Source organism: Oncorhynchus clarkii, chromosome 4 (genome assembly GCF_045791955.1).
Source record: "Oncorhynchus clarkii lewisi isolate Uvic-CL-2024 chromosome 4, UVic_Ocla_1.0, whole genome shotgun sequence".
Classification (NCBI taxonomy): Eukaryota; Metazoa; Chordata; class Actinopteri; order Salmoniformes; family Salmonidae; genus Oncorhynchus; species Oncorhynchus clarkii.
The window spans coordinates 41,749,521-41,772,305 of NC_092150.1; the positions used below are offsets into that span (position 1 = coordinate 41,749,521).

At 41.7% G+C, this 22,785-nt stretch overlaps 1 protein-coding gene across 9 annotated transcripts in view; it reads right to left on the bottom strand.

Annotated features, from left to right (window-relative positions):
* LOC139406820 (myomegalin-like) overlaps positions 1-22,785 on the bottom strand; it is a 115,541-nt gene that overhangs the window by 89,187 nt on the left and 3,569 nt on the right. For 7 of the 9 annotated variants that reach the window (XM_071149882.1, XM_071149881.1, XM_071149880.1 and 4 more), the window contains exons 2-3: positions 17,811-17,863; positions 14,452-14,525 (exon numbers count right to left, since the gene is read on the bottom strand). In XM_071149882.1, coding sequence (XP_071005983.1) covers positions 14,452-14,525; positions 17,811-17,863 — 127 coding nt within the window. Of the gene's footprint in view, positions 1-14,451; positions 14,526-17,810; positions 17,864-19,562; positions 19,893-22,785 lie in introns of those variants that run through there. The other 2 variants (XM_071149883.1, XM_071149877.1) reach the window with 1 other exon arrangement.

The window sequence follows — 22,785 nt, forward strand, 5'->3', positions numbered from 1 at the left end:
AATGACCAGTCAAACGTTTGGACACACCTACTCATCCAAGGGTTTTTATTTATGTTTACTATTTTCTACATTGTAGAATAATAGTGAAGACATCAAAACTATGAAATAACACATATGGAATCATGTAGTAACCAAAAAAGTGTTTTTAGATTCTTCAAAGTAGCCACCCTTTGCCTTGATGACAGCTTTCACACTCTTGGCATTCTCTCAACCAGCTTCATGAGGTAGTCACCTGGAATGCATTTCAATTAACAGGTGGGCCTTGTTAAAAGTTATTTGTGGAATTTCTTTCCTTCTTAATGCATTTGAGCCAATTAGTTGTGTTGTGACAAGGTAGGAGTGGTATACAGAAGATAGCCATATTAGGTAAAAGGCCAAGTCCATATTATGGCGAGAACAGCTCAAATAAGCAAAGAGAAATGACAGTCCATCATTACTTTAAGACATGAAGGTCAGTCAGTACGGAAAATTTCAAGAACTTTGAAAGTTTCTTCAAATGCAGTCACAAAAACCATTAAGCGCTGTGATGAAACTGGCTCTCATGAGGACCGCCACAGGAAAGGAAGACCCAGAGTTACCTCTGTTGCAGACGATAAGTTAATTAGAGTTAGCTGCAGCTCAGATTGCAGCCCAAATAAATGCATCATGGTCAAATTGCTGCAAAGAAACCACGACTAAAGGACACCAATGAGAAGAAAAGGCTTGCTTGGGCCAAGAAACATGAGCAATGGACGAGCAATGGTTGTTGTGAGACGCAAAGTAGGTGAATGGATGATCTCTGCACGTGTGGATCCCACTTTGAAGCATGGAGGAGGAGGAGGTGTGATGGTATGTGGGTGCTTTGCTGGTGACAATGTCTGTGATTTATTTAGAATTGAAGGCACACTTAACCAGTATGGCTACCACAGCATTCTGCAGCAATACGCCATCCCATCAGGTTTGCATTTAGTGGGACTATAATTTCGTTTTTATATAGGAAAATGACACAACACACCTCCAGGCTGTGTAAGGGCTATTTGACCAAGAAGGAGAGTGATGGAGTGCTGCATCAGATGACCTGGCCTCCACAATCACCCGACCTCAACCCAATTGAGATGTTTTGGGATGAGTTGGACCGCAGAGTGAAGGAAAAGCAGCCAACAAGTGCTCAGCAATTATGGGAACTCCTTCAAGATTGTTGGAAAAGCATTACAGGTGAAGCTGATTGAGAGAATGCCAAGAGTGTGACAGCAAAGCTGTCATCAAGGCAAAGGAAAAAACATATTTTGATTTGTTTAACACTTTTTTGGTTACTACATGATTCCATATGTTATTTCATAGTTTTGATGTCTTCACTATTATTCTACAATGTAGAAAATAGTTTTAAAAAATAAAGAAAAACCCTTGAATGATTAGGTGTGCCCAAACTTTTGACTGCTACTGTATGTGACATAGTATACAATTTTCGGAGACCACTTTTTGCTTGAGTGCTACTTTTATAACTACTGGCTAAAAAGTATACAAAAGTACCAGAGAATCTCTTTAAACCTGTTCTCATAACCTCTGATCCACTGCTGTGCTGTCAAAGCAACAGTTAGTCACTCTCTCTGTGTGTTGCTGCCTGGCCACCATATGATTAAGTTAAGAACAGTACAATCTGGGAGTAAGGCCACTTTAGGACACTGCGTCCAATGAACAGTTAGTGGCTTTGAATGTTCTGAATGTTTGAGATTTTATGGTTTGAAAAACATTTGGCTAGCACATTATTTGTACTAAGGGACACTGGCACAAAATGTTTCCAGAAATAGCCTACTGTACAATATTTTAATTTCAAACATATTTGGTCTGTACATCCCCTGCTTTGTGAAATGTCTGTCTATATTGTATATATGGTATGAAAAGGATAAACGTTACGCAACAAATTGGCATGCTCCACTGGACAATAACTGGTGAATCAAGGTTGTTTCCACGTAATTTCATCCAAAACATTCTATGTGATAACGTTGGATCAACGTGGAAAACTGATTGACAAAAGTCATAAACATGAGGGAAATGGGTCTTTTTTTCACCAAACCTTTAACCTAAAAGCCAATGATATTTTTGTTGAATTCACGATCGTTGACAACTCAACCAAATGTAAATCAAAACTAGACGTTGAACTGACATCTGTGCCCAGTGGGGCCTGTGTTTTATTCCTCCTGCTATGTTTCATCCTACCGGGAGCAGAGCTCTGGGGAAAGCTGGCCTTCCTTTTCTCCTTCCCTAACTTTTTTCTGACAAATTAAATAAGCATTCATCTGGTTCCTATTAGGCCCTCGTTAGGGATAATTGGGCTGTTATTTACAAACAGTATTACCCAATTCTGACTGCATGGCCTGGGCTGAGCTGGGTTGTGTTCATTAGGGCACACGTAGCAAAAACCACAATGAACTTTTCTTATTGGATGAGTTCAAATGGAAAGTCCCCGATTCATTCCGTTTCGAACCGCTTTCTTACGTTTTGTGCCTTTTGAACACGACCCTGAGCTGAGCTGGACTGGACTGGGTCAGATATGTTATATACTGCACCTACCCATAAGAAATTCAGTCCACCCCTGCCCTGCACAACATCCACAGCAGGGGCTCAGCATTCTCTTTAACAAGGAGTTTGCTGGTTCAATTCTAATGTTTCATAGGCAGTGCAAATATTTTCACAGGGGTGGAGGCTACTTGAGCAAAGTTGTTAAAGAAAAAGTTCAACTTCGAAATATGTTTTAAAATGGGATAACTGCCATTTCGGAGACTCACAGGCCAGTGATTTCACTCACTCACTCACAAGACCCGGTCGGGGAGAAGGATTGCAGAAAAACATGAGCTCATGCCACTTAAGTATCCCCATGCAGGATTTAAAAAGTCCTGTGAGTTAAATGTAGGGCCTCACTCAGTCAGCACTGCAGTATGGGTCTGAGTCACTCTGGACAGACAGACAGTCTAGAGAAACAAGTTAAGTCCCAACAATCGGTCCCCTATTGGCCTTTGTCAAAAGTGGTGCACTAAATAGGGAACAGGGTTCCATTTGGAATGCACCCACAAAGAACAATAGAGCACAATGTTCCTTCCTGCTGAAATAATTACATTAGTGGATGGTTGGTTGGTTGGTCGTGCAATAATTCCTTGGTTCAAAACAAAGTCCTGGTTGTTATCGAAGAGTCTTGACAGGGGAGAACTGAGAGAGAGGAGAGCAGGAACAAGAGTGAGTGAGTGAGTGAGTGAGTGAGTGAGTGAGTGAGTGAGTGAGTGAGTGGATGGATAGGAGTCGGATGTTGATGAGAGTCAGGTATTGCTCTGCTCCCGGTCTTCATCTTTCTCTCTGCAACCAATCACACAATATACACTGCAGGATCCTAAGAAATTAGTCATAGATGCTTCCTTTACCTAGAAGCACCTCCCACTGGGCAAAAACTGGTTGAATCGACTTTTTAAAAAAATATATATATATATATATATATATATATATATATAATTAACGTTGTTTCAACATCATTTCAACAACAGAGAATCTATATGATGGCGTTGAATTAATGTAGAAAAGGGATTGGATTTGCAAAAAGTCATCAACATAAGAGCATTTTGTCTTTCCTTTTTTTGTACCTAAAACCAAATAACATGGTGAAATGTTTTGTTGACTTCATGTTGAATTCACGTTCGTTGATAACTTGTCGAACTGATGTCTGTGCCCAGTGGGCTGTCTGTCATACCAGCACTATCCCACTATTTCAACACCACAGCATTCTAATCTTTCAGGAACCTCTCACTGGGAATAAATGGTATGCACAATGTTCCAGGTTTTTACGCTCTAATTCCTTTCTCTCCCTCTTTGTATTACTCTCTCAATTTCTCTCTCTCTCTGTCCAGCGTGTGGGTTTTCTCTGGTATGTGAGGAGGATTGGAGAAGGCGTGAGAGGGGCTCTATCTCTGTCTCTCTCCCTCTCGAAGTCTTTCGCTCACTGACGCTAGCTCTCTCCCTCTGTCTCTCTCTGTCTGTCAGAGGCCTGTTGTGCACATGTGTAACCCAACACTCAGAGCATATATCTGATCCCAGAACTGTCTTTGATTACAGACAGATCTGGTCATTACCAGCCCAGCGACAGAGACTAGCTATAGAAAGGAATAACAAATGGAGAGCATCAAACAGTCCATCAGTAATGTGTTAGTACAAGCGGCATATTGATCTAAAACCCAACTAGAGACCATTGTTCCCTCTGCGAGCGTGCACGCAGTAGCCCTGAGACTGCCAAGCAGAAATATCAGCCCACAGAGAGAAGCACCAGATTGAACTTCACTCAACTTTCTAGAGCAGTGGTCACCAACCAGTCATCGCGATCAGCTGGTCGATCTTCAAGGCATTCCTAGTCAATCGCCAAACATTTCCGCAAAAAACCCAACGATAAAGCCTTGTGTTACTATTTATTTATTTTTTTGTCTCGGGCTGTTGTCGGTAGGTGCCCCCGAATCAGCTGCCCTGCGCGCCGGGTAGGCAAACCGTTGCCATTCTGAACCATTTCATGTGTCTGAAGTTACAAACACTGCCTTCCCGGCAGGCCCAGAGAGCAAATCAAGAGCACTATAGGTCTACCTCTGGCCAATCGAATGGCTCAGATGACCGTGTCTGGAATAACGTAGCATGCGTAAAATAAAGTTACGGCAAAGGTGATACTGTGAGATTTCTAAAAGTTTAAAACCATGACTAGAGAGAGACTGTCAACGAATACAGCAAAGACATGCTGTTTTTATGAGTGTGTTCATATTTAAGCTCTTACTTAGCACTGTCAACACTTTGTATTCAATGCTATAAAATGCACGTTTTTCCTACAACAAGCACTGCAGCAATAATGAATGAGCAGGGAAGTATATCTATTGGCTTGTGTTGTTGTTATTATTAGCGACTTGGGTCTTTTTTAATATCAAGGAATATTTCACTTTCTCTGTTCATAGTAGTGACAACATGAATTTGTGCATGAGGCAGAAATAATGCGATGAGACTCGAGTTTCGCCATCTGAAAGACCGTGTCACTTTTTAGTCAGTGTGAGTGGGGGAAAGGGAGAGCGGAGGGATGTTGAGAGACGGATTCTGCTCTCTCCCTCCGCTGAGACAGACCATCATTAAAAAGTAAATTATTTAAATGTATGCTCACTCAGCTGTGCTTCACAAGTAATACAACAACAGATCTATTACAGATGTGATCGTATGGACTACCTCAAATTTTGAAATATATATATTTTTTTTTTTAAATGGCCCGAACAACAATGCATTGGAAAGGCAATTCAAGCAAAACCAATATGCGGTGATATTGTATTTGGCCTACAACTTACTACACAAACCTCATTGCTACAGTACTGTTTTAATTGGTTAATGTTGCATAGGTTTACATGTTTTAATACACGCAATATTAGCAACTTTCAATGCAACATACCGAAACAAAACGAACTATGCAAGAGATTTTGTTGTAGGCAGAATGGAGTAGGACTCTATTACATTGACACGCGCTATTCAGCCCGTACTCTACACAGATCCTGCAGCATAAACAATCAGAGACGCAGTAGGCCTATATGCAAATAGACCATCGCTATATACGGATCTGTGCCATTTACTTTGAACTGGACTGTTAACAGCATGAGCGGTCGTGAGTAGATGCGCTTGTTTTGAGATAAGAGCGCTGCATGTAGCCAGTGTGCACATTTTGTTCATATCCTTTACTAGTTAGTGAGTTATTAGCCCAGTTATAGATCATTTGTAGTCAGCAATAGGGTAGTGATTGCTTCCTACAAGAGCACAAAATGCATACCATTCTAGACATCTTTGAAAAGAGAGTCAGGTAAAGAGCACCTTTTGTCTGAAAGGGGCAGTGTTGTATTTTGAGACAGGCTTGAATAAGCTAAATAACCAATCGGCAGAGGGTAACATAATTTGTCTGATTTTCTGTAATAATTGTGGGAATAATAATGCATTTATTTTGTAAAGTGGTTTCTTGCATCAAACAACATTTTCAGTCACCTTGTCTGAAGGACAAGTGGATAAACAGGTTAATGTCAAAAGACTCATGGAACTTAGGCCTACAGTGAACACCACACATTGGCTGCTACTGTAGCTTGAGCGATAGAACAGCTATTTCCACGTTAAAATGGTATGGGATGCATTTTCTCCTTTGTTTGTTTTTTAATGGTAGGTCACTCTGGTAGGGCTAAATTATGATCAAATAGCCACAGTAGCCTACATGGCCACTGTCAAAACTGTAACTTAAATCAAATCAAATTTATTTATATAGCCCTTCGTACATCAGCTGATATCTCAAGGTGCTGTACAGAAACCCAGCCTAAAACCCCAAACAGCAAGCAATGCAGGTGTAGAAGCACGGTGGCTAGGAAAAACTCCCTAGAAAAGCGGGTACAGCCTCAGTGTCCACAGCAAACGCGGGCTGGAAGTCGTACAGAATAATCACAACGTTCAGGGAACATTGCTAGCGACACAACCACGGGGTGTGTGCCTCCCTGAAATAACACAAAAGCACATATTTGTCTCTGGTACATCAGAGAGCTTATAGCTACAGGATATCATGTATTATCTTGCATTGGATATTTCCTTCTCCTTTAACCAATAAAGTCTAGATAGAGAGCCTTCTGATACCTAGATGTCCAAGCAAAATGTATCCAGGTCACAGTGTAACAGTCCGTGCTTAGTTGGCCAGGCCAGCAGTCGGCCCTCGCAGCTCTGTGATATACAGTGCCTTGTGAAAGTATTCGGCCCCCTTGAACTTTGCGACCTTTTGCCACATTTCAGGCTTCAAACATAAAGATATAAAACTGTATTTTTTTGTGAAGAATCAACAACAAGTGGGACACAATCATGAAGTGGAACGACATTTATTGGATATTTCAAACTTTTTTAACAAATCAAAAACTTAAAAATTGGGCGTGCAAAATTATTCAGCCCCCTTAAGTTAATACTTTGTAGCGCCACCTTTTGCTGCGATTACAGCTGTAAGTCGCTTGGGGTATGTCTCTATCAGTTTTGCACATCGAGAGACTGAAATTTTTTCCCATTCCTCCTTGCAAAACAGCTCGAGCTCAGTGAGGTTGGATGGAGAGCATTTGTAGCTGTGCAGCGACGCTACCCATCCAACCTGACAGAGCTTGAGAGATCTGCAGATAAGAATTCAAGGAACTCCCCAAATATAGGTGTGCCAAGCTTGTAGCGTCATACCCAAGAAGACTCAAGGGTGTAATCAATGGCAAAGGTGCTTCAACAAAGTACTGAGTAAAGGATCTGAATAGTTATGTAAATGTGATATTTCTGTTTTTACATTTCTAACACATTTGCAAACATTTCTACAAACCTGTTTTTTCTTTGTAATTTTGGGGTATGGTGTGTAGATTGATGATGGAAAAAAATGATTTAATAAATGTTAGAATAAGGCTATAATGTAACAAAATGTGCAAAAAGTAAAGGGGTTTGAATACTTTCCGAATGCACTGTATATAAAGCAGGTAGACGGGCATCAAGGCATCAGTTATTGTTCGATTGAATGTTAGAATTGGCAAAATTAGTGACCTAAGCAACTTTGAGCGTGGTATGATTGTCGGTGCCAGTATCTCAGAAACGGCCGGCCTCCTGGGCTTTTCAGGCATGACGTTGTCGAGGGTTTACCGAGAATGGCACGACAAGCAAAAAACATCCTGTCAGTCAGTGGCAGTCCTGAGGGCGAAGGAGAATGGCAAGAATCGTGAAAGCCATAAACAGGCAAATAACGACGCAGTACAACAGTGGTGTGCAGAACTGCATCTTGGAACGCACAACTCGTCAGTCCTCGTCATGGACGGGCTGTTGTAGCAGAAGCTATGGTAGCAGAAGACACTGGGTTCCACTCCTATTGGCTAATAACAAGAAGAAGCAGCTCCAGTGATCACCAACACTGGACAATTGAGGAGTGGAAAAACATTGCCTGGTCTGACGAATCCTGGTTCCTGTTGCGTCATGCTGATGGCAGAGTCAGAACTTAGCTTAAGCAGCATGAGTCCATGGCCCCATCCTGCATGGTGTGTGGTGTGATTATGTGGAGAATGTTTTCCTGGCTCACATTAGGTCCCTTAATACAAATTGAGCAACGTTTGAATGCCACACCTTGTAGAATCCAGGCCCCGAATAATTCAGGCTGTTCTGGAGACAAAGGGTGGGTCCAACCCTGTACTAGATGGGTGTACCTAATAAACTGTCCACTAAGTATATGCGCACAAGCCCCCCCCCAAAAACGGAATTAAAATAATGATTGTGCCTTTATACAATACAAAGCCTTATAGCCTATCACATTTTACACATGGCAGAAAAACATTTTAAAAAATAGATTAAAGATGTCTTTGGTACATAATTGGTCTAGCCTACACTCCAAAATTAAACAAATTCTAATAATCGAGTATGGGCTGAGTATGGGCTATATTATTATGCATACTGGATGGACTGTTTACCTTATGTTACACTTCAAACTTTCTATCCATGAGTCTGGGAGAGAATGTATAGATAGCCCATGGCGATACTGCTGGTTCACTGATTGTGCAGGACGGCTACAATTATAGTGAATTTGTATTTGAGTTTGAATAGCCTAGTAATATGGCATTTGTATTTTTTTTCATCATTAATAGACACATTACCTTTAGCTACAGAATATCTCACCATTGTGTGTTTCCATCTCCTCCCCTCTCTCCTTTATTCCTTTCTCCAGAGCGCAGAGATAGGGGCTATCAACAGTTTAATTAAATATGTTTCATTGTGAAAACATGTCACTATCGATTCTCCCGAACAGATTTCACTTGGTTTCCCGAATTAAGCACTGGGTAGCTGCAGGCACATGTTTGGAGAGCCCACGGCATACAGAACTTGGGCGGAATATCAACTGTCACGCAGCGAGAAGCTGCATGCTCCTCAAACAGTGGTTGATTCGTGAAGTGAAATAAATGTTATTATAAGCCCAGACATTTTCTATATTCAATCCCATGTGAAAGCAGAGTTTTGATGGTTGTCACTAAAAAGAGTAGGATCCCCAGGTGCTCTATATTTATTTCTCAGCTGCAGTCGCTATAAAACTGGAGTAGCCTCCATTCGCCATTCAAGTGCATTGGGATTACTGTTTTCCCCTGAACCTGTTCCTACCTATTTGATAATGGGCCATTTTAAATCTAAACTAATTGTACATATCAGTATAGACAAGATTAAATTGAGAATAGTCTGAAAATATTATCACTTGATGAAAGAACAGGGTTTGCAGCCGGAGACAAGGTACAGGAGCGCTTGCTTTTATTGCGACTTTCCAAATAGTCAATAGCCTAGAGTCACACCATGCAACCCATATATGTTTGGATCTCTAAGACATTTTAAGGTTTGTATCATTCACAACTAAAGTTGCCAAATAACTCTAAATCTAGCATACAGGACCTGTTTCAAATGATCCCTTTTACGCTCAACATAGCCACTTCATGTGAGCACTCAATCTGGAATGGGAAAAATATATTTTCTATTTTATTCAGCTAAGTTCCATTATGTTATTCTTACAATGAAATCATATAATATAAAATAATGGCACAGGACCTATAAGCACATCTTGTCTGCTAAGTGAACTAGCCTACATGGCGCATAGCCAGATAACATACAATAGGCCGACTCTTCTGAAATACATTTTCTTCATATGATAATGTTTCTTTAGATCTGCATGCCTAAAATAAATAAATGGATTTATTAGACTTTTTAAAGCGTAGATGTTCCAAAAGGCACGTATCAGCGGCTTGTACGCGTGGTGGCCTGGAGATGCTAAACATGTTTATGTTAATTAACGGTCAATTACCGTGAGACCGGCGCTCATTTGCATGACAATAACCGGCTGACAAAATGTCATGCTCTATGACACACACACACCCACACCCACGCTCTCGTGACACAAACACATTGTGCAGTGCCTACAGCTGATTTCACCCAGCCATGTCGGAACTGTGATAGCAGACACAGGATGCACAACAACACAAAAACCATACAGGGTACCGACCAACACACCAATCCTCATCACAGTCATTGGGACAGCTTTACAGCATACAGGTATTCAAGATCAACATTTTACAGCCAAGCTGAACTGGTGGTACAGTTTCACAGTAAACAACAGTTTATTTCCACCTCCATTACCTACAGTATGGTACTGAGGAGGAAGTTTACAGTAACATTATGGGAGTGAGGAGGCAGATTAGTGTAAGGCAGCAGTTATCCTCCATCCTGACCGACATCCTGATCAGCTCAATATGACATCTCTGACCCACTGGAGAGGAGCACAGATTTACAGCTCTGGCATGAGAACTATTAAACACTCTACGGTAATGTAGGCCTCTCTCTCTTTCTTTCTCTATTATATGAGAGAGACGGAGAGAGAGAGAGAGAGAGAAAAGGGAAGAAGAGCGAACCATACATATTAGAGAGAGGATGTAGCACGGGGAGCTGGAAAGGTGAGCCGAGCTGATGTTTGGGCTCTATGTATCGATCTTGTGCCACACAGCCAGAGTGCTGCTGCTGCTCCACAGAAACCTGATCCATCTGTCGTAAGCACACCAATTACCAAGGGCGAAGCGGGTCTGAGATCCATATCGACGTGTGAATGAAGACATAGTGTGCATTCTCCTCCCCAGACTGTTCATTGCGCAGCCGTAGTTGCTCCTGCCTGTCTCACCTGGGAGGTTCCTGTTTTTCTACAGCCAAAATACTACAATAGCCAGAAGGCTATTGACAACCAAAGCAACCATGACAGCAGTTGTTTAACATAGCAGTCAACCAGTCTCAAAATGATTAAATGTTTTGTTTCACGTAATAAAGTATATCGTCCATTTCTACTTCAAATAGAGCACACTTTGTTTATATCACGTACGAAATCATATTATTTAGAGTATGTCATTCAAATAAGTTGACCTAAGTATACCTGGATGCACATTTGAAATTACCCATTGGTTGTTGCGTCGTCTCGCCTGCGCAAGGGAACACAACTCTAGCCTAATCAGTGGAGGGAAGACTATAGGGGTGAGCATGCTTCAGTTCGGCTAGTCGAACTCGGCTAGGCGAACCAAATGAGTGTGCTCACATACTCCCTTAAAAGACCTTTGCTTGAAAAACAAGAAAAAAGCAGCAATATTACTGTTTGTCCATGGAGACGCCATAGCTGGTATACACTACCTCAAAATAGACTGAATTAATCTAAGATAACTCAAGAAATCGGTCATTAATTCGGAAATTTTGCAGAGGAGATCTTAGTCGCGTAATTTTACATCTAACTAATATGTTTGGTGGAGTATTTGTCATTGAAAAAAATTGCATGAAAACGAGTCGTCGCTCATTGAATGAAAACAAAGTCTTTATAAAAAAAAAAACATTCTGTTGACCAATCACTAACAAAGGGGCGTAGACTTCAGCTAAACAGACTTCGGCTTACCTCGATAAAAAAATTGTGTGTGCCCAAACAGCCCAAAAAAACCTTACCAGAGTCCAAAACTAACAAAAACATCCCAAAATGTCGTCATAATATGTGTACAAAACTGTTTCGTCTGGGAAGCATATGGACAACTTGAGAGACCGGACTGCTCAATCAGGACACAGACAGACTGACATGAATACACTACTAACCTCGAGAATATTTTTTCCCCCAGTGTTATTTAAGAGCAGAATAAAAACATTTGTCATAATCATATAATCAGCTGTATACACTCTTAGGAAAAGAAAGGGTTATCCAACCGTCGCCATAGAATAACCCTTTTGGGTTCCATGTAGAAGGGCTCTAACATTGAACCCAAAAGGGTTCTACCTGGAACCAAAAATGGTTATTCAAAGGGTTCTCCTACACCTTTTTTTGTTAGAGTGTACTGTAAATATGAAGGTCACTCGTGATTAACATTGTCTACTAAACAATAACCTTTCAAGCAGTGTTTCACTCTCTCTAAATTCTACAGCATTATAATGAGCAGCTAGAGAAACGGGCTCACGATGCGATGGCTTCCCATCCGACAAGTTGGGGGCTGATATGAGCCGTGCGCCAGCTAGCTAGTCACCGAGAACACTGACCTATTTTCACAAGGCAAACAAAAACTACACCAAGACACAGAGACAGAGAGACAGAGAAACAGAGAGACAGAGAGAAAGAGAGAGAAAGAGAGACAGAGAGACAGAGAGAAAGAGAGAGAAAGAGAGACAGAGAGACAGAGAGAGAGAAAGAGCGAAAGAGAGAGAAAACAAGCTATGGAGATTAAGAATGAAAAATAAGGCACCGAATTCTGCCGCCTTGAACTCTATGGGCTGTGGGTCTGGGTGGGATTGTTTGGGTGTATGGCAGACAGACTGTATACGGCTGCCACTCCACTCTACAGTAATTCTACTTTAAAAGACCTTTCATATAATGTGGTTTTGGAGTACGGCACATTCAGGCTAAGGGCAACATAACAGATTAGCAATTGTAATTTGTCGTGAGGTTTTAATGGTTTAAATTATACCCAACTCTTATATCAATTTAAGTGTTTCTGTGGTCGGTTTGAATTCACATTTATAGGCAGGCATATGCCTTCAATTTCTCAAATGGACTAATAAATGCTATTTGAGAAAGGGTATTTTGACTTTCTGACTTTTTTTCCCTTGAAACCTCAGGATTGTAGTCCAGAGATGTTTGACAGTTACAAATGCTAGTCTGGCAGGTTCATGTTTCTTTGAGCTAGAGGGGGAAAGATTGACTCTTTAAACTGACACAAATTTGGAAAGAAGACAAACTTACGCACGCATGGACACACAAACACACACACACACACACACACAGGCCGTTCTGTAACCTGATATATATTTTCTCAGATCCCTCCGCTAAGACAACAGCACTAGTCTCTGTTGCTCTACAGTGAGCTTAGTGGAAAAAAACACACATTCAATTCAACAGAGATACTGTGTTATATTAAATCACCATCACTGCTAAATCACCATCACTGCTATAGCACCTCCAGTGACACAGAAAGTTTGATAAAAAAAATATATTTAGAGAAAGAGGTGTATTTAACAGATTGAACCTGCTGTTACTATGACTGACATAGTGAAGCCGTTTTAATGAATCAGTGGTTTCTGTTGTCAATATTATGCATATGAAATTACATGCAAACAAAACCCCAATGGTGGAGGCAACCGTCTTGACAACCCAAACCCTGGCATTCAAAATACATTGTTACCACCCAGAGCATATGGTACAAGATTTGCTATCTAGGTTCTCTCAGGAAATTACATTCCCTGAACTGAAATTTGTCCCCACTGTTCTCTGTCTCTACTTTTATCTTCTCCAGTCCAAATGCAGTACCAGTGTGTGTCCAGCCTGAGACCGAGTTAGCATAGTTCTCCTCCCAGTAACTGGGTCTGTATCTGTATAGTAGTCTCTCTAGATGCCCGCATTGCTTTTCAAATGCTCTAGCTTAAGAGTCTCCGTTGCCAAGGGTCTGGTTTTCGAGCATCTGCATCGCGTGATTAATCCTATCCCCTCTATGAAGCAGCCAGTTGCAGGCTGCAGACAGACTTCAAAAGGCAGCCGGAGTCGCCTCCAGAAGCCAACACACTGGATCAGTCAGCCCCCCACGTCACTTCCCAGGATTCAATGCGTTGTCCTAGATTGGTTTGGGGACTCTGCTACACGGTCGACTTCATTGGGGAAAGCGAGCCTTGGATTACACCGAGTGATCAGACTGCAGGCGATGGCTTCCTGGTTTCCAAAATGATTAACCCCCAAACAAACCACGACCCTGTAACCTCCAGGCAAAATCACCCTTACACTGTTATCCCTCCCTATTGACGTTACTTCAACCATCCAGCCCCCACTACCACGTTTTCCCCCTAACCCCCATATCAAATCACAGATTCCCCATTCCTCCCTCCCCTGGAGTCCTGTCCTTCGCCAAGACGATGGTAATTGAAGCAAGCACCTCTAGAGTTATATCAGAACCATAATAGCCTGGCGCTCAGCCCAGAACCTATTACAATGTCTGAGCACTAGAGGAGAGAGAAACCAACCTCTTCCATCAACAACCATAAACACCACTTACTGTATAGTAGTATACCAGCGCTACACTGCATCATTAACACAATATCATATATTTAGATTCCTCTACTTGTGTGCTTGAGGCTATGGGCTATTTACAGTCCAGTTCTACGTGGCCATTATGCAGGAAGGATAAGGTGAGGAGAGCAAAGATATGGATTGGGGGAAGTTACAGGAGACCGGAATCTTTTTTACCCATAGTCTTCTTGACTCATAGTCAGAGGTTCCGTTACCACATGATCATCACCAACCCACCTAAAAACACGTTGTCAGACAATTCTGACAGGCCTGAACACCTCTTTCCACTGACTACCACACTGTACCAGACCATAAGAATAGGAGAGAGGAAGACAAGCCCTTACCTGTTCAAACTCTCTGAGGCTGTGGGTCTGGAGAGGAGGAGGAGGGCCGTTCTCTGTCTCATTACACAAGAAATCTGGAAAAAATAAAATGAAACACCTGAAAGCTGCAATAATTGTCAGGTAAAAAAAAAATAGTATTTAGTTTTAAGAAAAACACCTCTGGATTCTCACCAGGCCATCGCTCAGTCAGAACTCTTAACAGGGTTTTTAGGATCAAGTGAATTGATTTGCACTTTGCAGAAGTGTGATTGACTTGCAAAACAACAGCATGTGTGTTGCAGCTATCCTGAAAAGTCACAATCTGCAATTACTTGAATCCCGGCCTTAGTAACGGTGTGGAACTTACGTTGTCTCATTAAATTCCTATTAGTGTTTTATATACAGTGCATTCGGAAAGTATTCAGACCCCTTGACTTTTTCCACATTTTGTTACGTTACAGCTTTATTCTGAAATTTATGAAATACAATTTTTTCTCATCAATCTACACACGATACATAATGAAAAAGCAAAGACTAGTTTTAAGAAACTTTTGCTGATAAAAAAAATAATGGAAATATCATATTTACATAAGTATTCAGATGCCTTAGTCAGTACTTTGTTGAAGCACATTTGGCAGCGATTAGAGCCTCGAGTCTTCTTGGGTATGACGTCTGGCACACCTGTATTTGGGGATTTTCCCCTCATCTTCTCTGCAGATCCTCTCAAACTCTGTCAGGTTGGATGGGGAGCGTCGCTGCACAGATATTTTCAGGTCTCTCCAGAGATGTTCGATCGGGTTCAAGTCCGGGCTCTGGCTGGGCCACTCAAGGACATTCAGAGACTTCTCCCGAAGCCACTCCTGCGTTTTCTTGGCTGTGTGCTTAGGGTCATTGTCCTGTTGGAAGGTGAACCATTGCCCCCGTCTGAGGTCCTGAACGCTCTGGAGCAGGTTTTCATCATGGATCTCTCTATACTTTCCTCCATTCATCTTTCCCTCGATCCTGATTAGTCTCCCAGTACCTGCCGCTGAAAAACATCCCCACAGCACTAGCCTATGTCAATCTACTATTTATTTCTCTCTGTGCAAGAAAAATATATTCCAAACATAGTCTGGGACAGTTGTGGGATGCAATAGATCCCAAATTAATATAACCGCTAGCATAAAGAAATACTGTTTTAAGCAATGAGCCTGACGCAACAGATCAGAATGTTTAGCTTAAAATGTTGATAAACTATTAGGCTATTTTTTCAAAATATAAGCACAGCAATGCACACACAGCAGTAGGCTATAAGCGCAAATGTTCCATTAGCAGAAAAACGCCATTCTCAAAAGTGACCGCAAATGCGATTATGCATGTAATGCTTTTATTAAAAAGGTGGATTTTTTATGGTGAAAATGATCTTCCCCCATTTCAAAACTCACACACTCCGGATCATTGTGCTTCATTTTAAGAAGTTAAGTGGCCACTTTAGCTGTGATACAAATATCATCAAAACATTTAGGCCTATGGGCTAGCCTACATCAGGCGTGCAATTATAATTTGAAAAAGTTGCATTAAAAAAGCACTGTTTCTTGCCTTATGCTAGGCATAATTCACAAGTGATAATATATCATTCACAAGTGATAGGCTAATATTGTCACCCATCAGACTATTCTTGATTTAATCTTGTCTTTACATATACTAAATAATATATGTGTGAAATTAGCTTTGATTTAGAATGGACCATTATCATGCAGCGGTAGTACGGTCACCATAACAGCCCTAGCTGTCATGTGCTTTTTACTGAGGAACAGACTTTGTCTGGCCCCTCTACCATAAAGGCCTGATTAGTGGAGTGCTGCAGAGATGGTTGTCCTTCTTGAAGGTTCTTACATCTCCACAGAGGAACTCTGGAGCTCTGTCAGAGTGACCATCGGGTTCTTAGTCACCTCCCTGAACAAGGCCCTTCTCCCCCGATTGCTCTCCCCCGTTGGCCGGGCGGCCAACTCTAGGAAGAGTCTTGGTGGTTCCAAACTTCTTCCACTGTGTTCTCGGGGACCTTCAATGCTGCTAGAAATGTTTCGGTACCCTTCCCCAGATCTGTGCCTCGACTCAATGCTTTCTCGGAGCTCTACGAACAATTCCTTGGACCTCATGGCTTGGTTTTTGCTCTGACATGCACTGTCAACTGTGGTACCTTATATAGACAAGTGTGTGCCTTTCCAAACCATGTCCAATCAATTGAATTGAACACAGTTGAACTCCAATAAAGTTGTAGAAACATCTCATGGATGATCAATGGAAACAAGGTGCACCTGTGCTCATTTTCGAGTCTCATAGCAAAGAGTCTGAATACTTTGGTAAATAAGTTTTTTTCTGTGTTATATTTTTTATAAAATGTACAAAAATGTCTCAAAAGCTGTTTTCCCTTTGTCATTATGGGGTATTGTATGTTGATTGATGAGGAACATGTTTCATTTAATACGCCTTAAAATAAGTCTGTAACGTAACAAAATATGGAAAAAGTGAAGGGGTCTGAATACTTTCTGAATGCACTGTATCACCCCTGGGCCCTGTTAAGTACTTAGCCAACATGGTATGGTCCGTTACAGCTGAAACTGCTCCAAACGGCCTAATGCCAAACTTCTCTTTAAAACGACTAAATACCAGGATCATTCCCAGGAAAACCACACAGGGATACAATAATGTGTGTTTTGTTCCTTGAGAATGGGTGTTTGGCAGATTTTGGAGGGGGGTATAGAATGAGTGGGGAGATGCGGGGTTAGGTCCTGAGGGGCTTAATCACAGAACCATTGGCAGAGCTGAAACGTCTGACAGTTCTTTAAAATCGCAGTAGGAGCTCATTACAGATTATTAAAGAGCGTTGCATTGTGTAGAGTGTAGGCTAGGCTACAGAAGATGTCCTGGACCCGGGCCTAAAGTGTAACTGCTGGTACACAGGCCAGGCCAGGCTACGAGAAACTATACAACACCCATATGATTGACGACTGCACTGTGCCAAACGTGTACACACAGGAACTAGGAAGGGGGCACATCCAAACACATTCTAACACTTTTTTGTACTCAGAGTAATTCACAGAGGCAATAGTTGTTAAGTGTCTTTAATAACAGCCGTATGGTCTAGACATGTCCTTGTATGGGCTGGGTGGGTTAATAAATAAAGAGTTAAAAAGAGTTATATAGTAAGAGGTGTAAGAGGTGTGTTTGACCAAACAGGAAGGGAGAAAAACAGCAGGATAGAAAGAGAGGGTGAAAAGTCAATTTTAGTGCAAGAAAGAGAGAGAGAGAGAGGGAGAGAGAGAGAGACAGTCACAGAACGTGAATGGAATATTGTGTGTGTGTGATAAATGACAGAGCCAGTGTGAATCTCCACTTACCAGTCATGTGTCCTATACTCTTGGTCCGGGCCTGCCGATCACCAGCATAGTGCCTGAAACAGAGTTTTTTTAGTCAAACACACATAACATCGAACATCCGGTTTTTATTACCTCGGATAGACTGGAATATAGTTTTACTCACATCCAAAACTAACAAAAAAGTGCTAAAACTGTTTGAGCTGAGAGTAGGGCCAGAAAGTATTTCCTGGTTCGGGTCATGTGATCAGGAAAAACTATTGTGCCTACTCCCTACTAATGAAATAACACTAGTGATTAAACTATGTGGAACAGAGTGAGCAGTGGAGTAGAGACTGGGTTGAGCTGAATGTGTTCACACACATGTAGCAAGCACATTTTCTGATTTTTAAACCACACACTTCTATTTGTATTTATTTATTTAACTAGGCAAGTCAGTTAAGAACAAATTCTTATTTACAATGACGGCCTACCCCGGCCAACACCTCTCCTAACCTTGCTCCTGGGGGAACAGCTGGCAGCATCTGAGTGTGTGTGTGTTAGTTCTAGCCGTGGAAGAAGCCTAATAACTATTCAGACAGACAGACCACCAGGTCACTGTTACTACAACAACAACAGCAGGTCTGTCTTCCCACAAAGCTGAACTTAAAAAGCCCTTACTCATCAGCACCTGCCACAGGGACCAACAGGGAAGTCAGAGTAATCAACACGGTGAACAAAATATTGAGTATACATAATTTCATTTCATTATGATTACATCAATACAATTTGGGATTTTCCATGTGTATTGCTGTCACTAGTGTTTCTATTTGTCATTCAATGTAGTCCTTCCTATAGGAACAAACTTTCCCAGTAAACTAATCATCCAATCAGTGTTGTGACTAATGACTAACCAAAAAAACCTGATGATATGGGTTGTCTGTTCTCCCATGAGAGTGATTACTTTGATTACATAATACAGTATATTGATAGCCTTAGATCAACACAACAACACAACGCCTTCAAAACAAACAGAAGCACACCAAGCTGCTCAAAGACAAACTGTAAAAATACATTTTGATTTTCCTTTAAAAAACACATACCAGCTACACACGACTTAAACCTACAACTAGTTATTCAGCCAAGTCCACATGTACTGTACATTGTTATTTGGCTCTATACTCCAGCATTTAGGATTTGAGATGAAATGTTTTATTTGAGGCGACAGTACAGAATGTCACCTTTTATTTGAGGGTATTTTCATACCTATCTGTTTTACCGTTAAAAAATGTATGCACGTTATGTATGTAGTCCCCCCATTTGATTGCGAGTCTTCAAACTTGTTGGATACCTTTGGCGTTTCTTTTGGTTGTGTTTCGGATTATGTTGTGCCCAATATAAATTATTGGGAAATAATTGATTGTGTCAATTTCGAGTCACTTATTGTAAATAAGAATAGAATATGTTTCTGAAAACTTCTACATCAATGTGGTTGCTACCAAAAGTTACAGGCATAAAGATCATAGCCCATCAATATATTGAACCTCCCCTGTTATTGGTAACGGTGAGAGGTTAGCATTTTTTTTGGGGGGGGGGTATGATCTTTATGCCTCTGTAACTTTCTCATTCATCATTGTTCACGATTCAATCATGATTATCCGTAATAATGGTAGCATCCACACTAATGTCGAAGTGTTCAGAAAAATATTCTATGAGGCAAATTCAAAGTTTTAGCTTCCCTCTCCAAATAAATATGTAGGGGAGTGTATATCATTGGCAGCAGAGTGAACACCTTACCTGCCCCTGTACAGAAAACCATTCATATCCAAGCCAAACCAACCAACCAACGGTTCACAGTAAATCAAAATAAAACAGACTAAAAAAAGCACTGGGACGATTCCACAGGATTCAAGAAGCAGGGTATCCCATAAGATTCCTCCAGAGCAGTAGTATCTCCTCAATGGCTACTCCAGTTCAGTTGAGATCAGTGTTGTCCTCCTCAGACCTCAGTAAGAGCCAGTCCTGTTCCTGTACAGACCCCCAGACTAGAGACCGCAGCCAGGCTGTTCGGCCACACAGCTCCCTGAGGACATGTCATTTGACGTGGCAGGCCAGCCAGAGAAAGACAGGATTCCAGTGAAGCACACAGGTCCTCTCCACACACACACACACACACACACACACACACACACACACACACACACAGGGAGGAGTAGTGGAAAACAGCACCAGAGCAAAGGTACACAAACTCTCAGATAGAGAGAGGGAGGAAGAGGTAAAGTGTGTGTGTGCTTCTGGTTCAGCATGAAAGACAGATCTGTTCCAGCACACTCCCGACCAAACAGGCAATTCAGTATGAGGCAGTGGGGCAAAAAAGTATTTATTCAGCCACCAATTGTGCAAGTTCTCCCACTTAAAAAGATGAGAGAGGCCTGTAATTTTCATCATAGGTACACTTCAACTATGACAGACAAAATGAGAAAAAAAATCCAGAAAATCACATTGTAGGTTTTTTATGAATTTATTTGCAAATTATGGTGGAAAATAAGTATTTGGTCACCTACAAACAAGCAAGATTTCTGGCTCTCACAGACCTGTAACTTCTTCTTTAAGAGGCTCCTCTGTCCTCCACTCGTTACCTGTGTTAATGGCACCTGTTTGAACTTGTTATCAGTATAAAAGACACCTGTCCACAACCTCAAACAATCACACTCCAAACTCCACTATGGCCAAGACCAAAAAGCTGTCAAAGGACACCAGAAACAATATTGTAAACCTGCACCAGGCTGGGAAGACTGAATCTGCAATAGGTAAGCAGCTTGGTTTGAAGAAATCAACTGTGGGAGCAATTATTAGGAAATGGAAGACATACAAATCCACTGATAATCTCCCTCAATCTGGGGCTCCACGCAAGATCTCACCCTGTGGGGTCAAAATGATCACAAGAACGGTGAGCAAAAATCACAGAACCACACGGGGGGACCTAGTGAATGACCTGCAGAGAGCTGGGACCAAAGTAACAAAGCCTACCATCAGTAACACACTACGCCGCCAGGGACTCAAATCCTGCAATGCCAGACGTGTCCCCCTGCTTAAGCCAGTACATGTCCAGGCCCGTCTGAAGTTTGCTAGAGAGCATTTGGATGATCCAGAAGAAGATTGGGAGAATGTCATATGGTCAGATGAAACCAAAATATAACTTTTTGGTAAAAACTCAACTCGTCGTGTTTGGAGGACAAAGAATGCTGAGTGGCATCCAAAGAACACCATACCTACTGTGAAGCATGGGGGTGGAAACATACTTTGGGGCTGTTTTTCTGCAAAGGGACCAGGACGACTGATCCGTGTAAAGGAAAGAATGAATGGGACCATGTATCGTGAGATTTTGAGTGAAAACCTCCATCCATCAGCAAGGGCATTGAAGATTAAACGTGGCTGGGTCTTTCAGCATGACAATGATCCCAAACACACCGTCCGGGCAACGAAGGAGTGGCTTCGTAAGAAGCATTTCAAGGTCCTGGAGTGGCCTAGCCAGTCTCCAGATCTCAACCCAATAGAAAATCTTTGGAGGGAGTTGAAAGTCTGTGTTGCCCAGCAACAGCCCCAAAACATCACTGCTCTAGAGGAGATCTGCATGGAGGAATGGGCCAAAATACCAAATACTTATTTTCCACCATAATTTGCATATAAATTCATAAAAAATCCTACAATGTGATTTTCTGGATTTTTTTCCCTCATTTTGTCTGTCACAGTTGAAGTGTACCTATGATGAAAATTACAGGCCTCTCATCATTTTAAGTGGGAGAACTTGCACAATTGGTGGATAACTAAATACTTTTTTGCCCCACTGTATGTATGTATGTATGTATGTATGTATGTATGTGTGTGTGTGTGTGTGTGTGTGTGTGTATGAAACAAGACAGGTTCAGAGAGGCTGCAGGTAAAACAGGGGATCAGGAGATGATCTCCTCTCCAACTGAAAACATTGATCGCTGGATGCTCCACTGCAAGTCATGCGCCGACTAGGTTTCAGATCTTTGGTGTCGCTCTAAAGAAACCTTTCACTATAGATACCTTACGGGTGAAAAACCTGCAATTTATTCTTCACCTTTTATCATGTCTTTTGTCATGGGGCTAAGAGACGCTATGGCTGTCACCTAAGCACGCTATACTGATACAACTGTTGAGAAGACAAAGGGGTTCATTCCATTGGGTTTATTCCAACAGAGGGTGAATGCCATTCCATGGAAATGTTGATCAAAATATTAGGGTGTGGTCAGAGCTGGAGCTACAGTGAGGGAAAAAGTATTTGATCCCCTGCTGATTTTGTACGTTTGCCCACTGACAAAGAAATGATCCGTCTATAATTTTAATGGTAGGTTTATTTGAACAGTGAGAGACAGAATAACAGAATAACAACAAAAAAAGTTATACATTGATTTGCATTTTAATGAGGGTAATAAGTATTTGACCCCCTCTCAATCAGAAAGATTTCTGGCTCCCAGGTGTCTTTTATACAGGTAACGAGCTGAGATTAGGAGCACACTCTTAAAGCTAGTGCTCCTAATCTCTGTTTGTTACCTGTATAAAAGACACCTGTCCACAGAAGCAATCAATCAATCAGATTCCAAACTCTCCACCATGGCCAAGACCAAAGAGCTCTCCAAGGATGTCAGGGACAAGATTGTAGACCTACACAAGGCTGGAATGGGCTACAAGACCATCGCCAAGCAGCTTGGTGTGAAGGTGACAACAGTTGGTGCGATTATTCGCAAATGGAAGAAACACAAAAGAACTGTCAATTTCCCTCGGCCTGGGGCTCCATGCAAGATCTCACCTCGTGGAGTTGCAATGATCATGAGAACGGTGAGGAATCAGCCCAGAACTACACGGGAGGATCTTGTCAATGATCTCAAGGCAGCTGGGACCATAGTCACCAAGAAAATAATTTGTGACACACTACGCCGTGAAGGACTGAAATCCTGCAGCGCCCGCAAGATCCCCCTGCTCAAGAAAGCAC